This window comes from Eutrigla gurnardus (genome assembly GCF_963514095.1).
Source record: "Eutrigla gurnardus genome assembly, chromosome: 14".
In the NCBI taxonomy this organism is placed as follows: Eukaryota; Metazoa; Chordata; class Actinopteri; order Perciformes; family Triglidae; genus Eutrigla; species Eutrigla gurnardus.
Window position 1 is genome coordinate 1693099 of NC_139937.1, and position 15201 is coordinate 1708299.

The window sequence follows — 15201 nt, forward strand, 5'->3', positions numbered from 1 at the left end:
GTCCTTGAAACTCCTCCAGCTGACTCCGACGATCAAACACTGAACCAACATTCATTGTGGTCTTGCTCCTCCTTTTGTCACTTAGCACTTGGGACTGGTACCGAAACGGCGCCCGCTCAAATTCAGCCATTTATCCGTGATAACTCATGACATGACAAGCCTTGCTAGAAGCCGCAGCCACACGTCACACATCTACACAGAGGTAAACAACACATTCATTTTGGACCCGTTAACATTCTTTAAAATGATTAATTCACAATAATAAAAAAAATTCACAAGAAGTGATACGTTGATTCTGCACCTTTCTAAAAGCTCTGTGGATGTATTATTTTTTAATTATATGTTTAAATAAAAATGTTATCAATATGACATGTGTCAGCTTCCTCAATGTGACAGTGTGCTGATTTTTTCTGTGATTTGAGTAAATGGAATATTGCTGCAATAGTTATCACCGTGCAATATGGTCCCCCAAATCTGCACAATAAAGTAGTATCATATAATATATTACATTTAGCTAATTATACTTAACTATTTTTGCAAAGATTTGATGTTTAGACGTGACCTTCTCGCTAATTAATTGTGAAAAATATAAAATGTGTTATATATGCTGAATGACATTTTCCTTGCCTATGAAACTAATCAGAATTGTAACCGATGTGAATGCCTACTAACACTTTTGTATCAAGCATACATACGCTTATTTTTATCCAATAAAATATTGAAGAATTAATGGCTTTCCAATGACTATTTTTATTCTCGTCATCTTGCTGCCAAATCTCCCAACACAACCATGTGTTCTTTTTGTTTTTTCATTCTTTGTCTCGTTCACGACGGTGAGTGTCGAAAATATGAACTGACGAAAGCGCACCTGAAGGCAGCACGGCGTTACTGCCCTTCACCGTCCAGATGACGAAGGGTGACTTTTAGTCAGTTAGACCTATATTCTGTGAATGAACTACCACCAACATATTTAATATGACACAGTCATTTATTTAAATTAATTCTCCAGAACGTAAAATGGATATTTCTGCCTCGGTCGACGCCGCTCTTGCCGTAGCGACTTTATCGTCCACGTGGTGTCGCTGTAAGGGTAGTTATACACGTCACATGTACACCGTCAACATCCGGCGACACGTCTCTCCAGCACCGCCGAGCCGCCCGTCTGATACGTCTTTATTAATGTAAATCTCTCCAGACTTTTCGTTCAAGGTGTCGCGTCGCTGACATTTCCTGACAAACGGGGTCCGCCAGGCGACTAAAGTGTCGTGAAGTCGCAGCGCGTTAGACCAGCCGGCCTGCAGATGGGGGAGGCGAGGAAGCTGCAGAAGAAGTTGAGACAGATTGGAAATCTGGAGATAAAAATCAGTCTTAGCCCCGAGGAGAGATTCAAGGTACAGAAACACTTCATCTGCCTGCTCGTCCCCGTGTTAACCGGGCGTGTAAACGATCCTCAATAGATCTCCCTCACGTGACACAACACGACCGCAGACTTCACTACAGCTCACGAGTCACTCTCAAAGAGCACAAACAACAAACATCCATCTACTATCACATCCGAGCCGAGCAGCCAGGCTCCACTTCCATGAAGATGGGGTTTTAATGGTAATGTGTGATGCTGCAGATATATATGAAGTCAGGCGTTTTAAAACCCGTCATGAAGAAAAATATGTGATCAACATGAATTTATGATATGGTGGGGAATTACTCATTTGGCATCTTTCGCCCAGCTTTCACGTTGAGCAGCTCAGTCAGTTCAGGAGCTCAGCTCAGTCACGTCAGGAGCCTCAGCATGTAAAAGGCTGGAATCTGCATTCTGTAAAATATTACCAAACAACCACCAGACAATACAACGGCAATATCACAGACATGCCCTTTGATGTAGCATTACAGCTCATTGACATGTTTGTACACATTATCTTCTCATAAGTAACACAGACAGAGATTTCCCACGTTGGGAAAACGTTCTTGGATTTAGACTTACCACACTTTAAGTAGTGGAATGTAACTAAGTAAGTACATTTACTGACACGTACTGTTATGAAGTTCAATTTGAACTTAACTTGAGTATTTCCATACTCCAAATGTAGTATTGAAATGTAGTATTGAACAAGCATAAGCACAAGCTTTTTCAATACATTTCAAAAAGAGAGATAAAGCTACTTTCTTACTTTCCACATTAAAAAGACACGATACATTTATAAAATATCTCCACAATGTACACAGTGTATGTGAGCTCAAAACAGAACAGTCACAAAATTAAAATGTTGCTTGCATAGTTAAGATGAATAATTCTGATTCAGTAACATAAAATAAACAAACAGGGTGTTATTCTGTTTTTTTTTTATACTTTCAAGATAAGATAATCCTTTATTCGTCCCACAGTGGGGGAATGTGCAGGGTTACAGCAGCAGAGGGTAGTGCAAAATACAATATATCAAAATAAACCACTATGTACAACAGTGTGCATTTGTGCATATGTATTGGCAGTGTGTGTTGTTTACTTAATACTTCTGTACTTTTACTTCAGTATTCTTAATTATATGACTTCTACTATAAAAAAAGAGTACTGTTACATTGAGGTATTGCTACTGTAAGATATTTATTAGGTTTTTTATGGTCAAGATTGAATTTGTATATTTCCTGACTACTAGCCTCCCGCAAACACTGCACGATCCTACATTTCCCACAATGCAACGACATCCTGTCTTGTTATACCCACCCTGCATACTAACTGCCCAAGAAGTTTCAAACTCTGTGCCCCCTGGATTTTGTGAAAGAAAAAAAAACAACAAAAAAGTTGTGAACCTGAAGGCACCACGAGACCTTCATGTGTAAAACTGGTGGCATTCTCCTTTATATGACAAGCCGAGTCAGTCATCCAAGCATGGTTCCTAAATTACAACCAGGTGGGGTACAGTTACAGTCTAATACATCAGGATGGGCTGAGCGTTTTGCTTGTATGTCTCAACAACTTGTGGATTTAGTGGCTTGGTTTCCAACCAATCTCGTGCCTTCTCGCCCCTCAGATCTCCAGGAAGGCGGAGCTGCGCTCCAGATTGGCTGAGCTTCAGCTGCAGCTTTCTGGCCCGCAGCAAACTCTTGGGATTGTGGGAGACGGAAAAAAGGAGAAGATGAAAAGACAAGTGTAAGGAAGTGAGGGAGAGGTAGCAGCACGAGGGGGCAGATGGAGAGAAACATAATTCTTCAAAAGCAACAACATTCACTTTGAAGCCTTTGATCTTTTTAGCATGTCTATCCAAACACGCTTGAGGTCAAATGCTGTCACGCTTGAATTAAATAGGAAGTTTCCAGTGTGCGTAATGTGTCATGTAAACATCATTCAGGGATGTCGTTCTCCCCATTAAAAGCCCTAAGGGCCTTTGTACATATCATTGAAATGTGTGGATATTAACATCAAATTGACTGACATGCTCATATTCTTTCTAGGACTAGTAGCTCATTAAAAGAGCTGTTTTTGTTTATATGGGACTTGGAGATCCTCTCCAGGTATCCCCGTCACAAAGGAGGCCTTGTGCCTATGCATTTTCATTATTCATTCAGCTCTTGCTTTCCTGCTCTGGCACAGGGAGGATGCCCCCGAGGCCCTTCCATCACAAACGCCTTCAGCTTCCAAGATCCTTAAGGGAGAAGTGGAGTCCAAAGCTCAAGCAGCACCGGCGCCGGCTGCCAGGCCGAGGCACACGGGAGGTGGAGCGGGCAGACAGCGGGAAAGGACGGAGCCAGCCAGGGTGTCGGATCAGTGCCGAGACCTGTCAGGAGGCTGCTCGGACTTTGACACGGAGCAGCAACCCCGACAGGAAGGTGGGCTTCATTAGGAACATTATTATTACACTTTATCGCAGGCAGTCACAAGCACAATGCAGAACCCTAACCCGTCACTAACATCTACAATCTGATTATACGCGTCTGCCTCGCAGAGTCCTAACAACCTCATACGGCTGCCAGACTTGAAACCAACCGGGCTGCATTCGCTTCCCCCGAAGACGGGCCCGATGTGTTGCATCGGAGCTCAATTAGCCCCATACTTTGTAGTGGCAGACTAATCCATATTGAAGAACTGTGTATATTAACAAGCCGAGGTGCTGAGGAGTCCACATTGCTAATTGGACATCATTTCCTTTACAGAAGCTGAATTTGCATGCCTCAAAGCATCCTGGGAGAAGGCCAAGTTTCGCTTGAGACAGTTGGAGGGTCACAATGACATAGTCACCTGTGTGGTTGCTGTTGACAACCTGGTGATTTCTGGAAGGTAAAGCAGCAGAAATTTGCATAATGGATGTGCAAAGTGAACATTTCACCTAATTTATCACTTGATATGCTCCCGCTCTCCCCCTCGCCGCCTGACATATTTGTTTTTCTCCCCCCCCCGCCCTGATGGCTCGGTGCAAATCTCTCACGATTTATGTCAAATGGCTTTTAACTTTGCTTGTGTCACCTTCTCTTGCTTGGTTCCTACCGTTCTGCATCCTCCCTCTCTCTCTCTCTCTCTCTCTCTCTCTCTCTCTCTCTCTCTCTCTCTCTCTCTCTCTCTCTCTCTCTCTCTCTCTCTCTCTCTCTCTGTCTCTCTGTCTCTCTCTCTCCCCCCTCTCTCCCCCCGTCCATCATCCTCCTTGAAAGCCGGGATACGACAGTGAAGGTGTGGCATGTTCCCACAGCAACGGAGCACAAGAACCTGGGGGGGCACACTGGTGGAGTCACCTGTCTGTCTGCACCACCCCCTGAATCCTGCAAGAGGCTGGGTGAGGACACACATAAACACACACATGTCCATATCCTGCGGCTGAGTAATGCTTCTGTCCTGCGGTCTGGTAATTATAGGAGCAGTTCATCAGATCAGCCCCAGTGAGAGGCAACCTCAGTAGACACTTTAGAGTTCACTGCCTGTCTGAAGCAGGCAGCCTTCAGTCACATGAACTCCAACGGCCTCTCCGTCTCTCCTCCGTCTCTCCTCCTACACTCCCTCCCGCCCGCTTCCCTTTAAATTTAAAATACCAAGTTGAGAACTGCAGCGCAGAGACGATACGGCTCAATCCTACTAGTCACACTGTGCTTATAGACTCAGTATTTGTTTCTTTTCTCTTTTTTTTAACATCATGCCTATTGTCTTTTTGCCTCTTTCTTGCAATCTGTCCCCTTTTTGTACATCATCACTTATTTACAGCATCCTCTTTGTAACCCCTCCCTTCGTCGTCGTCGCCCCCCCCCCCCCCGCTCTTCCGTCTGTGTGTCCTAATACCAGCCTGGTCCCTGTCTTTGTCCGACAATGAGAGGTTTATTTTGAGTGGCTCGGCAGACTGCTATGTGAAGATCTGGGCCCTCAGCATTGGTATGCTTAACTACACACACACACACACACACACACACACACACACACACACACACAAACACAATATGATATACATATGCAGAGCCTCGGGGCTCAGTCTGGTTGTGTGTGTGTGTGTGTGTGCATCATAATCAATATGTGCCTGTGTGACTGGTGGTGTGTGTCCTGTCAATCACTTGAGTAATTCCCCGTTACCTGCAGGGCAGTGTGTTAAGTCCATCTACACGTTCAACGCTGTGACTGCGCTCTGCTTCGTGCCAGAGGGAGACGGCTACATTATCACGGGATCAGGTGTGTGTTTGTGTGAAAAAAACCGAAGAGCTAGTGACAACGTGAACAGAATAACCGGGAGTCTGTCTTGTGGCATCACGTTGCATTTGCATCTTCCTTCTACTTGTGTAAATGTCGGCGTGGTCTGCCAGCATGTTAGCCATTGGAGTGCAGGGCTATTGGGCTGAATGAGAGAGATGGAGACACACAGATTAGGCAGTCGGGCTCAGGTGGGCTGACCGTGACCAACAATAATGACTGCCAGCCGCCTGTCAGCGCGTGTTAACCTCACACTCTGTCACCACCTCAGATGGGGGCAAAGTTCAAGCCTGGAGCTGGCACACTTTCCAAAACTGTCAGTCAATCAACGCTCACCAGGAAGCAGTCACCTCCATCCAGGTGGGTGGGTCACTCACCTACGTGCCAGTGTGTGCTCTCCACACTGAGGATGCTCAAGCTGTTTTCACAGTGGCCTATTTTTAAATATTTTTAAAAACATGACAATCTTTCCTCTCCCGTTAGAAGCTGTCTAAAGTTTTTTTAATATGTGAAAAAGCCCCTCCTTAGAAAATCAAACAACTTTCTCTACACTTATCCTCACTGACGCTTTCCTCGTGTTTTGCTTTCAAATAGAAATCAAAGATATTTGTTGAGATGTAAGCCGTGGAGCTCTACCAATTTTAGAAAGCATACTGTACATATTTTGAGCAAAAAGGCCTTTTATGAATATTGAAATCCAGAGCTGCATATGCACATTTTTTTACCCAATTTGTAATCATCAAAATATGCCTAAAGCATTAAAGCGTAACGCATCATTGTCACGCTCTTTGTTGTTTACCAAGCAAAGCACACAATCCGGTTATAACCAGCAGCGGATCAGAAACATACATTTTGAAACATTTCTTTTACATTCACACAAACATACATACACTTGCTCTCCTTTTTCTGCATCTCTCTCTCTCTCTCTCTCTCTCTCTCTCTCTCTCTCTCTCTCTCTCTCTCTCTCTCTCTCTCTCTCTCACACACACACACACACACACACACACACACACACACACACACACACACACACACACACACACACACACACACACACACACACTGGGTAAAGACTCAGATCACCATGACAACCATGTCTCCTGTGCCCTCAACAGACACAGGGTCCGCTGGTGTTCAGCGGCTCGGCCGAGGGAGGGGTGACTGTGTGGGAGAACCGGTGTTCGGATCGAGACCCTCTGAGGCTGCTGCATCACTGGGGCGAACAGGTGACGGGCTGTGGGGGGGGGTCAGGCGGGCGTCTGACCCTCAGCCCGCGTGGAGACAGAGTGTTCTTGTCTTATGGTCGAGCCTGGCTCAAGATCCTGCACTGGACCAACGGTGAGCTCTGCAGCGGGCGTGTGTGTGTCAGGGTGACTGAAAAGGGAAGGTAGATGAAAGAACATTTGCATAATGTTTCCACCCAACATCTGCCCAATTATCACAGGGATCATGTCCAGGCTGACCAATCACAACAGCGTCACCGGGGTAACAGATTGTGTTCACCAGATAGGAGGCCTCCTAATTGCCTCCTGCTATGATCTGGCGAACGGCGGGAGCTCGCTGAATTGTGAGTTGCAGAGTAAACCATGTGTAACTAAAAGTAACTCGCTCGACTCTGAAAAGGTGAAAGCTCAATAAGGACTTCAGACAAAAATCTAAAGTGCTTTGTTTCCCTCTGTTTCCCTCCATTCCCTTCATCTCCCTTCCTCCCTCTAGTGTTCTCTCTGCCTCAGGGCCGCTACCTGGCCTCTCTGACCTGGCCCGATGCTCCCAGAATCCTCTGCTTCGCAGGCTGGACCACAGGGAGCGGAGACCACCGGTGGGTCACCGGAGGTCGCGACCTCATCGTATGGGAGCAGCTCCCCAGTTCTGGGAAGCAGAGGTGAGCACAGTTATTGTCAACACCACTCCGTGCAAACGATTTCAGTCTAAACTGCTCAATCATGTTCCTCATTTGCATAGTTCAACCAAGGTCACCGGCACTGCTAGCTTTAAAGCAGCGCGGGGCTTTATAAGGTGCTAATGAATAGAAGTGGATTTTGACACACACCTCTATTGATATTGGGTGTTTAATTAATTGCGGGTGTGAATGTTGAAGGGGTGATGTCACAGTGAAGAGAGACAGTCAGTTGGAGTCCTGCTTGCTGGAGTCGGAGGGGGACACAGAGGATGACGAGGAGACTGATGGTACAGACACACACACGCACACACACACTCACACTCTCTCTCTCACACACAAACACACACACACACACGCACACACACACACACACTGCGATTTCACACATTTTTCACATCTTCATTTACTGACTTGCACGCTTACTGAGTAACCATGGAATTTCAGACTTTGCTATCATGTTAATTTGGGATGAGATGATGTTGAGATGAATCCTCGTGACCTCCTTGTCAAATTAAGATGACGAGGGTGACAACGGCGATAACGATGGAGCAAACGATGGCGTGGAGGATGGAGGGTCCGGCTCGTGGTTTCGCTGCGTTCTCCAGTGAGTGCTGGTTTCTCATGCCGAGGACACCACGGCCTGCAGCCATGAAGAGGAAATGAGAGGGAGGGAGGGAGGGAGGGGGGAGGTGAAGGAGGGTGTGGGGAATGAAGTGTGACAGACTGAGTGTCAGTGTCAGAGGGGGCTCGTATGGATGCAGACTGTGAGTGTGTGTGTGGGTGATAGGCAGATTGTTTTCCATGTAAATATTATTTCCACATATAATAAAGCTGTCACCCTGTGACTCTGCTCCAAGTTTGCATCTCTTGTTTTTTTAACATTTGATTTCACTCCGACCCTGCCTGGCTGTCAATGAATCCCGTTATTCCCCCTGTGATCCCTCCTGCTCCTCTTCCTCCACTGTATTTCTGTCTCTGTCTCTCTGGGGTGTCCTTCCTGTTTTTGTAAACATGATTGAAGAGGTTTTTTTTTTAACCTCCCGCCTCTGAAATGCGCTTCCCAATGTTGTTCTCAGTATCATTTCTGTTTGCCTCGTCAAATTAATTTATTTTCCTCCATTTCCATTTAATTGAACCAGTTTTTTTTAAAACACACATAATTAGCATTTAAATCTCTTTTCTACAGTCTCTTGCCCTCCCTACATCGCTCTCTCTCCCCTCTCTAACTCGAGCAGACTCTACATGTCTCAGTCGCTAAGGCAACCGATGCTTTTTTTCTCACTTGCTCTCTGTATCTCCCCCTTCTCTCCGTCTCCCTCTCTCATTCCCTCTCTCCACTGCCAGAGGTAGGCATGATAACTGATATGTGTCGGAGTGCGTGTGCGTTTGTGTCCGTCTCCCGGTGTGCTCGTGTGTCTCTAAGTGACATTTCTGTGGCATTTAGGCAGCCGTTGAGGATAGGAAGTTGCCTCTGTCTGCACAAAGTGCCATATAGAGTATTGACTCCATGCGTGATGCTTCTGATGATGATGAATGTGCTGTGCTCAGGTGTGTGTACTGTAAATGTGTGTGAGGGAGCAGAGCAGACAATGAGCATGTACTTGTGGGTGTTTTTGAATGCAGATGTGGATTCTGTACAAACATGTGGCGCATAATTGAGCCTTAACATTTAAAAGCCCTGGGGAGTCTGTTTTTTTGTTGTGTGTGTGTTTTTTTTTTAGTGATGACAGAGTTGGCTTCCTGCCAATACTCCTGCTGGTGTCTGTGTTTATATGGTTTTTATCTGGCAACATAAAAGAAGGAAAGAGCTGGACCCTCCCCCTTCTCTCCCTCTCTATCCCTCTCTTGCCCCTCTGTCCTATCTTCCAGAGCGAGATGATCGGAGGAGCGGAGTCTGAGTGAACACAGCCAAGCGATGGAGAGATGGTAAGATGAATAGTCACTGAGGTGAAGGGGGGTGTATGGGGTGCAGATGCATAATATGTCATTGTGAGCAATGTGTAGCATGAGAATCCGTTGGTGAGCTGATGAGGTTGTGTGGGACGCCAGTGGACAGAACATGTTCTCGGATAACTTCTGTCTCTCATTCTTCACCTGCACTTCTCCTACAGCTCCATCTCTCCTGTCGCACGACTGACTGCCCTCCGCTGCCTCGTCTCCCTCCTCCTGGTTGCTCTGGTGACACAGCCCTCCACCAGTAACCGTGACGACAGCGAGGGCGACGAGCAGGTAGACGCCCTGTCGGTCCAGCTGTCCGTTACAGCCCAGGTCACACCCACCCCTCTGTGGGCGGTGGTCTGGGGTCCCACGCAGCCTCTGGAGGATGAGACCTACCACTTCCTTTCCAGCCAGGAACCCGACCCCCTGCAACAGCACGGGAACCAGCAGGAGGCCAGCACCGCCAAGTCAGACTGGCCTATCAGCATGCAGCCCCGAGAGAAGACACCGCTGGAGTCTAAGGACCTGAAGGGAGTGAACGATGGAGGGACGGAGGCGGAGGAGACGGAGCCCGAGGAAGGTGGGCATGCACATGACGGATTTCTAAATAAAGACGGCCATGAGCCACAGCCCATGTGAATACACATACACCACCATTCCTCGGGGAATGAGCTGTCACAGTGTGAAGGCTGCTGTGTGCAGCTGGCTGTGTCTGTGGCGGGGAATGCCTAATAAAGTTCTCGTCACTCACAGGGAGGAATTGGCCGCTGACAAAACGCAAGATGCAAGACGTCATCGGCTCTCACACATCCAATTTCATGTTTGAGCTGGCTTATTGAGCTCTTCTTTTGTTCTGGATACAACTGAAATGATCATGGTCTGAGATTAGTAAGTAGTGTGTGTGTGTGTGTGTGTTACAGTGGACCCTCAGTTCTACGTCACCGTGACCATCTCCTCGCTTCTCATCCTGACGGCAGTCGTCATTACAGCCAAACTCTGGTAGGAACCTCCAAAATATTGTGTGAGTCCGTGTGGACGCAGAAATGTGAAGAGAGTTGTTTTCATTCTCAACTGTCTCATTTTTAGAAGCGTGAACATAAAATGCCTCCTTTAATTAGACGGCATGTTGTTTTCTTTAAGACCGGGAGTTTGAGGTAGAACGACGTGTTCCGTCTCAAAGCATTTTGTTGAACACCTTCATTACATTTGGTCTGAGAAAGTCGATATTTCACAATAGCCTGTGTCTCAGTTAAAGCAGGAATCTGTTGAGTTCAATTGTCAAAAAAAATCATATGACCTAAAGAGGAGTCACAGGTTGACATAGCTTTGTTCTCAACTGAAAGGTGTTTGGAGAACAACTGATTCGGAGGTGTGTTAGGGCTGTGTATAAGTACTACAAGATTGAAGAATCTTTTTGTTTAGCCTCTTTCAAGCCACTGATGGTCGAGGTGAACATTTGTGGGTTGTGCCGGGTGTAGGTCCGATGGTTGCCATGACTGTGCACCTGTTGTTGGTGATTATGTAACGCGTCTACGTCTTCCTCCCATTGTGAGAGCTGACTAATTGCCTACTAATGACTTTATTAACAGCACTTGTGTTCCTGAAAGTCACAGTTGGCACAGATGTATCATTTAGTGCCATTAGAGTTGCAATGATTAAACATTCACTAGAACCATTAGGATGGAGCTGGAAACCAAAACAGATCCTGAGCAATAACATAGCTTAATGGCCATTTAACCTCCCGGAGAACGTGTGTGAGTGTGTGTGTGTGAGTGTGTGTGTGTGTGTGTGTGTGTGTGTGTATGTTCTGTATATATTCCGTTTTGAGGCCTCACAGGAAGTGCTAGCTGCACACATGTGATGTAATGGAGCACTTCCACGCTTTGCTGATCAAACCAATAACACCTCGTTTATTTGACCGCCGGGACTCCTCTTCCTTCTCTTTCACACATCTCACACTCTTTTTGGGGGGGTCGCTCTCTCATAAATACGTTTACTCACCTCCTTTTTGTAATTATCTTGTCTGCTCATCTTACCCACATTTCTGCTGTATCATCATTTTCCATTTCATTGCATGAATCAGTATACCTGTCCTGTATCAGGTTGTTTCCGTGTGAGTGGCCTAGTTTTGGAGATGTTGCCTCTCAAGTATAATGGTCCTACACCCAGTTTGTGCTGCTCAAAGAGCCCAAAAAATGAATGACTTTGAAAAACTCAACAGCACTCTTCAAGAAGTCCTGACCTGGTTACTCAAGATAATCCACAGACCTTGTAGAGAGCAGTCCCAGTGGGAACTATTTCATATAGATGTATAAATAGCATTACAGATAAGAGGAAGAATATGTATTTTGGGGTGAACTGTCCCTTTAATCTCAGTTAGGCTCCCACTCTACATGATCTATTATCGCTGTCTCTCTAATCCCCCCCTCCTTTCTCCTCGCCTCCCAGGTATGTTTGCTTCTATTCTGTCTCTGAATACCTGTTCCCCTTCTTCCTTCACTTTCTCCGCCGCCTCCGGTTATCACTGTGCCTTCACCGCCGCCGCTCTGCGCGGCCGCTCCTCCTGTTATCTCCCGCGCCAGTCTCCTATCTCTCCCAGCACAGTCCGGATGCTGATCCGCAGATAATCCTGCAGCTTGCCGAGAGTTGATCCACGATGAAGCCCGCGCTCGCTCTCGCTCGCTCTCGCTCTCTCTCTCTCTCTCTCTCTCTCTCTCTCTCTCTCTCTCTCTCTCTCTCTCTCTCTCTCTCTCTCAGGCCTCCGCTGTTGTTTCGGTAATTTACTAGCACCCCCCCCCCTCCCCCCCCGTCGTGGCAGCAGTCCCTGTCTATAGACTGGCTCGTGCTCGGTGTCATAAATGTGTAAATACCGCCATGTGTTGGATGGAGAGCGGGATGATGGCTGCAGATGGACTGGAACGATGATCCTATAGTGGAAACTGGCCCCGGTCCAGTTCATTACGGGTCTAGAGGAGCGGCATATGTGCTCGGTGATTTACCCGGCCCTAAACCGGAGTGTATGTGTGTGTGTGTGTGTGTGTGTGTGTGTGTGTGTGTGTGTGTGTGTGTGTGTGTGTGTGTGTGTGTGTGTGTGTGTGTGTGTGTGTGTGTGTGAGAGAGAGAGAGACAGAGAGAGAGAGAGGACAGGTGTTGCTGGAGGAAGATGTGCTTTTATGGCTGAGAGCAGCTTTCTTGTGTGTCTAAATATTCTTGAGAGTCCTAACCTGTGACCTTGTACCCCCCCCCCCCCCCCCCCACCCCCAATAGGTAAATTTCTTCACCTTGTTGCATCCTTACCACCTCACCCCTCCCGACTCCCTGCCTCCCCCGTCTCCCCTCTGACAGCGTTTTAATGAGTCTGATGAGTGCACTAATTCTCTCTCTCAGTGGCAGAGTAATGTGTTGGCTGATGCTAAATGGCTCGGCTGTTCTTAATGCTCTCTCACTTTGTTTCTCTGCCCCCCCCCCCCCCCACTGTTCTCTTTATTCTGTTTTCCTTATCTTTCTCCCTTAATTTCACCCTTTTTTCTCCGTTACATCCCGCTGCCTGTGTCTCTCCCTTTCTAACCTTCCTTTACTCTTATCTGTCTCTCTCAAACGCTAACTTCCTTTCATCCGCTTCTATTCCTGTCCTCCTCCTTCTTCTTCTCTTATTTCCCTTAATTCCCTTTTTTGTCTGTTCCCATCCCTCTGTTGTATCTTCCTTTTCTCCTTCCGTCTGTCTTATCCTTCCACCACCCTCTATCCCTTTTCCACGCATCTCCATCCCCTCTCCCATCTCTCTCTCTCTCTCTCTCTCTCCATCTATCTGTCATCCCTCTCTCACAGTTACGATCGCAGCTGTTCCCAGCATCCACCCCCGCTTTCCCGTGGCGTGGCCCCCCCACTCTCCCTCGCACTCCCTCGCTCCCTCGCTTCGGAGGACAGCCGGCAGACGCTGCACAGCACCTCCTCCTCCTTCACCGACAGGGAGAGGTAATGAGTCGCCTCTGCACAGGCCTGATGTTTGGAAGTCCACAAGACTGATGTGCATGTGTGACTTTCTGTGCACCTCTGGGTTCATGTTTGCTTGTGTGTGTGGTGTGTGTGTGTGTGTGTGTGTGTGTGTGTGTGTGTGTGTGTGTGTGTGTGTGTGTGTGTGTGTGTGTGTGTGTGTGTGTGTGTGTGTGTGTGTGTGTGTGTGTGTGTGTGTGTGTGTGTGTGTGTGAGCAGCAGCATGATTAATTCTTTAGCATGATACATGCAGTCTCTCTGAGGGCTGCTGCTGCTGTCAGATGTCCCCATGTTTTCAGATCCTTCTCCAGAGGAGTCCCACCGCCATCCATGAGATGATGCTTTTATTTGGGGGGGTATTCAAAGTTAATTTCTATCAGGATAATTACAGTGCTGTACTCCAGCGCTCCCTCTCACTTCCTCGCCCCCCATCAGCTTTCCTCTACCTTCCTCCTCCTCCTCCTCTTCCGTCTCCTCTTTCCCCCGCCGCCCTCTCGGTCCCCCGTGATGCAGCTTTCCGTTTGCGTGTACACCAGCTCTCCAGCTTCAGGCCTCGCTGCTCCACTTCTCCTCCGCCATCTTTCCTCCCATCATCAGAGCTCCCAAAGTTTCCCAGAACCCTCCCCCCTTTTTAAACCTCTCTTTCTCTCTTACTCTTCCTCACTGTGTCTCTGGCTGTGTCAGGATCCCGGTTGTGAACCTCTGAGGTGACTGTTTATCCGTATGGTAAACATTCCTACGGGGCCTGAGGAGGAACATCAGCGCGGCCGGAGGGTGTGCCTGCAGCGCCGTTTTATTTTCTCTAAACTGTGAAATGAATCCAGGGGTCCCAGGTATCCAGCAATCACAAAAGTCCTTGGTTTCCCTGAGGTCTATAAAAAACAACCCAGCCACATCTCCCCGCTGCTCCCTCCTTCCTCCCTCCATGCTTGGTGTACATCCCTTTCATGTGGCTCACAGCAACCTGCTCCCTGTTTCTCCCATCATCCTCTGTACGGCCCTGAGCTCCACTCAGCCAACCACATGCTCTGCGCTTTGACCCACTGCGACTCATGCACAAACAAGCCACAAACAGCCCTGCAACGTCCCAATTACCTCTGAAATTCCCTACCTGTGCTTCCACAGCTGTTTCCAGTGATTCGGCTGCACACATGAAGCTGTTCCGCATTTATTCTAATCCAACGCAACTGTTCTTTCATGAAAAAAACACTTGAAAATTCACTTCAGTACAGCAGGCTCGTGTCTGGTTCGCAAATGGTTAAAAAGCCATCCTTGGCATCTCAAACACTGAACGGGGCATTTCACAAAGCCGTTTGGCACGCTTTAGCCAACAGGCAATGTGTTTAACATGTCACGCTCCAAAAACTGCTGTTTATTCCCCGCTTTGGGCGCCTGAAATGCAAATAGTGTGGCTTCCCCCCTCTCCTCTGCAGTGTGTAGAGGAGTCTGTTTTGTTTCAGTTTTTCCTCATGATTTGTTTTCTTAATTATCTGGCTGACGTTCACCTCTTTGTCGAGCCTTTGTGAGCAAACCTCTGTTCCTGCTGGACTGTTAGAGGCGTGTTAAGCATACTTCCAGTGGTGGAGATAAAATATTCAGAGTGGGAATGGATAGAAGTTGAATGTTGAAAATCAATGATTCCCAAAGGTTTTGGATGGTGCACAACAAAGACAGATTTACGTCATCATGGAAATGAGCATCTGTGAACTGTACG

The 15201-nt window shown here is 47.3% G+C and overlaps 2 protein-coding genes across 2 annotated transcripts; both read left to right on the forward strand.

Annotated features, from left to right (window-relative positions):
* The first annotated feature begins 1112 nt into the window (after window positions 1-1112).
* Window positions 1113-8305, forward strand: LOC311024692 (uncharacterized protein). The gene is made up of 13 exons (XM_084027218.1): window positions 1113-1391; window positions 3027-3145; window positions 3587-3822; window positions 4147-4270; window positions 4639-4760; window positions 5261-5347; window positions 5549-5638; window positions 5928-6016; window positions 6772-6994; window positions 7101-7223; window positions 7373-7538; window positions 7755-7843; window positions 8073-8305. The coding sequence occupies exons 1-13, from the start codon at window positions 1302-1304 to the stop codon at window positions 8162-8164; spliced, it is 1650 nt and encodes a 549-aa protein (XP_083883344.1). The 5' UTR covers window positions 1113-1301; the 3' UTR covers window positions 8165-8305.
* Window positions 8306-9411: 1106 nt separating this feature from the next.
* On the forward strand, window positions 9412-14402 carry pianp (PILR alpha associated neural protein). The gene is made up of 5 exons (XM_084027228.1): window positions 9412-9482; window positions 9668-10074; window positions 10415-10493; window positions 13323-13469; window positions 14172-14402. The coding sequence occupies exons 1-5, from the start codon at window positions 9472-9474 to the stop codon at window positions 14191-14193; spliced, it is 666 nt and encodes a 221-aa protein (XP_083883354.1). The 5' UTR covers window positions 9412-9471; the 3' UTR covers window positions 14194-14402.
* The last annotated feature ends 799 nt before the right edge of the window (window positions 14403-15201 follow it).

What these genes read in the sequence shown, in the direction of transcription:
- LOC311024692 (XM_084027218.1), top strand. Translation starts at nt 1,302, where the DNA reads ATGGGGGAGGCGAGGAAGCTGCAGAAGAAGTTGAGACAGATTGGAAAT. An exon ending in TGAATCCTGCAAGAGGCTGG is followed by an intron (nt 4,761 to 5,260) that starts GTGAGGACACAC and finishes TCCTAATACCAG; the next exon opens with CCTGGTCCCTGTCTTTGTCC. An exon ending in CGGCGGGAGCTCGCTGAATT is followed by an intron (nt 7,224 to 7,372) that starts GTGAGTTGCAGA and finishes TCCTCCCTCTAG; the next exon opens with TGTTCTCTCTGCCTCAGGGC.
- pianp (XM_084027228.1), top strand. An exon ending in GTCATTACAGCCAAACTCTG is followed by an intron (nt 10,494 to 13,322) that starts GTAGGAACCTCC and finishes CCTCTCTCACAG; the next exon opens with TTACGATCGCAGCTGTTCCC. An exon ending in TCCTTCACCGACAGGGAGAG is followed by an intron (nt 13,470 to 14,171) that starts GTAATGAGTCGC and finishes TGGCTGTGTCAG; the next exon opens with GATCCCGGTTGTGAACCTCT.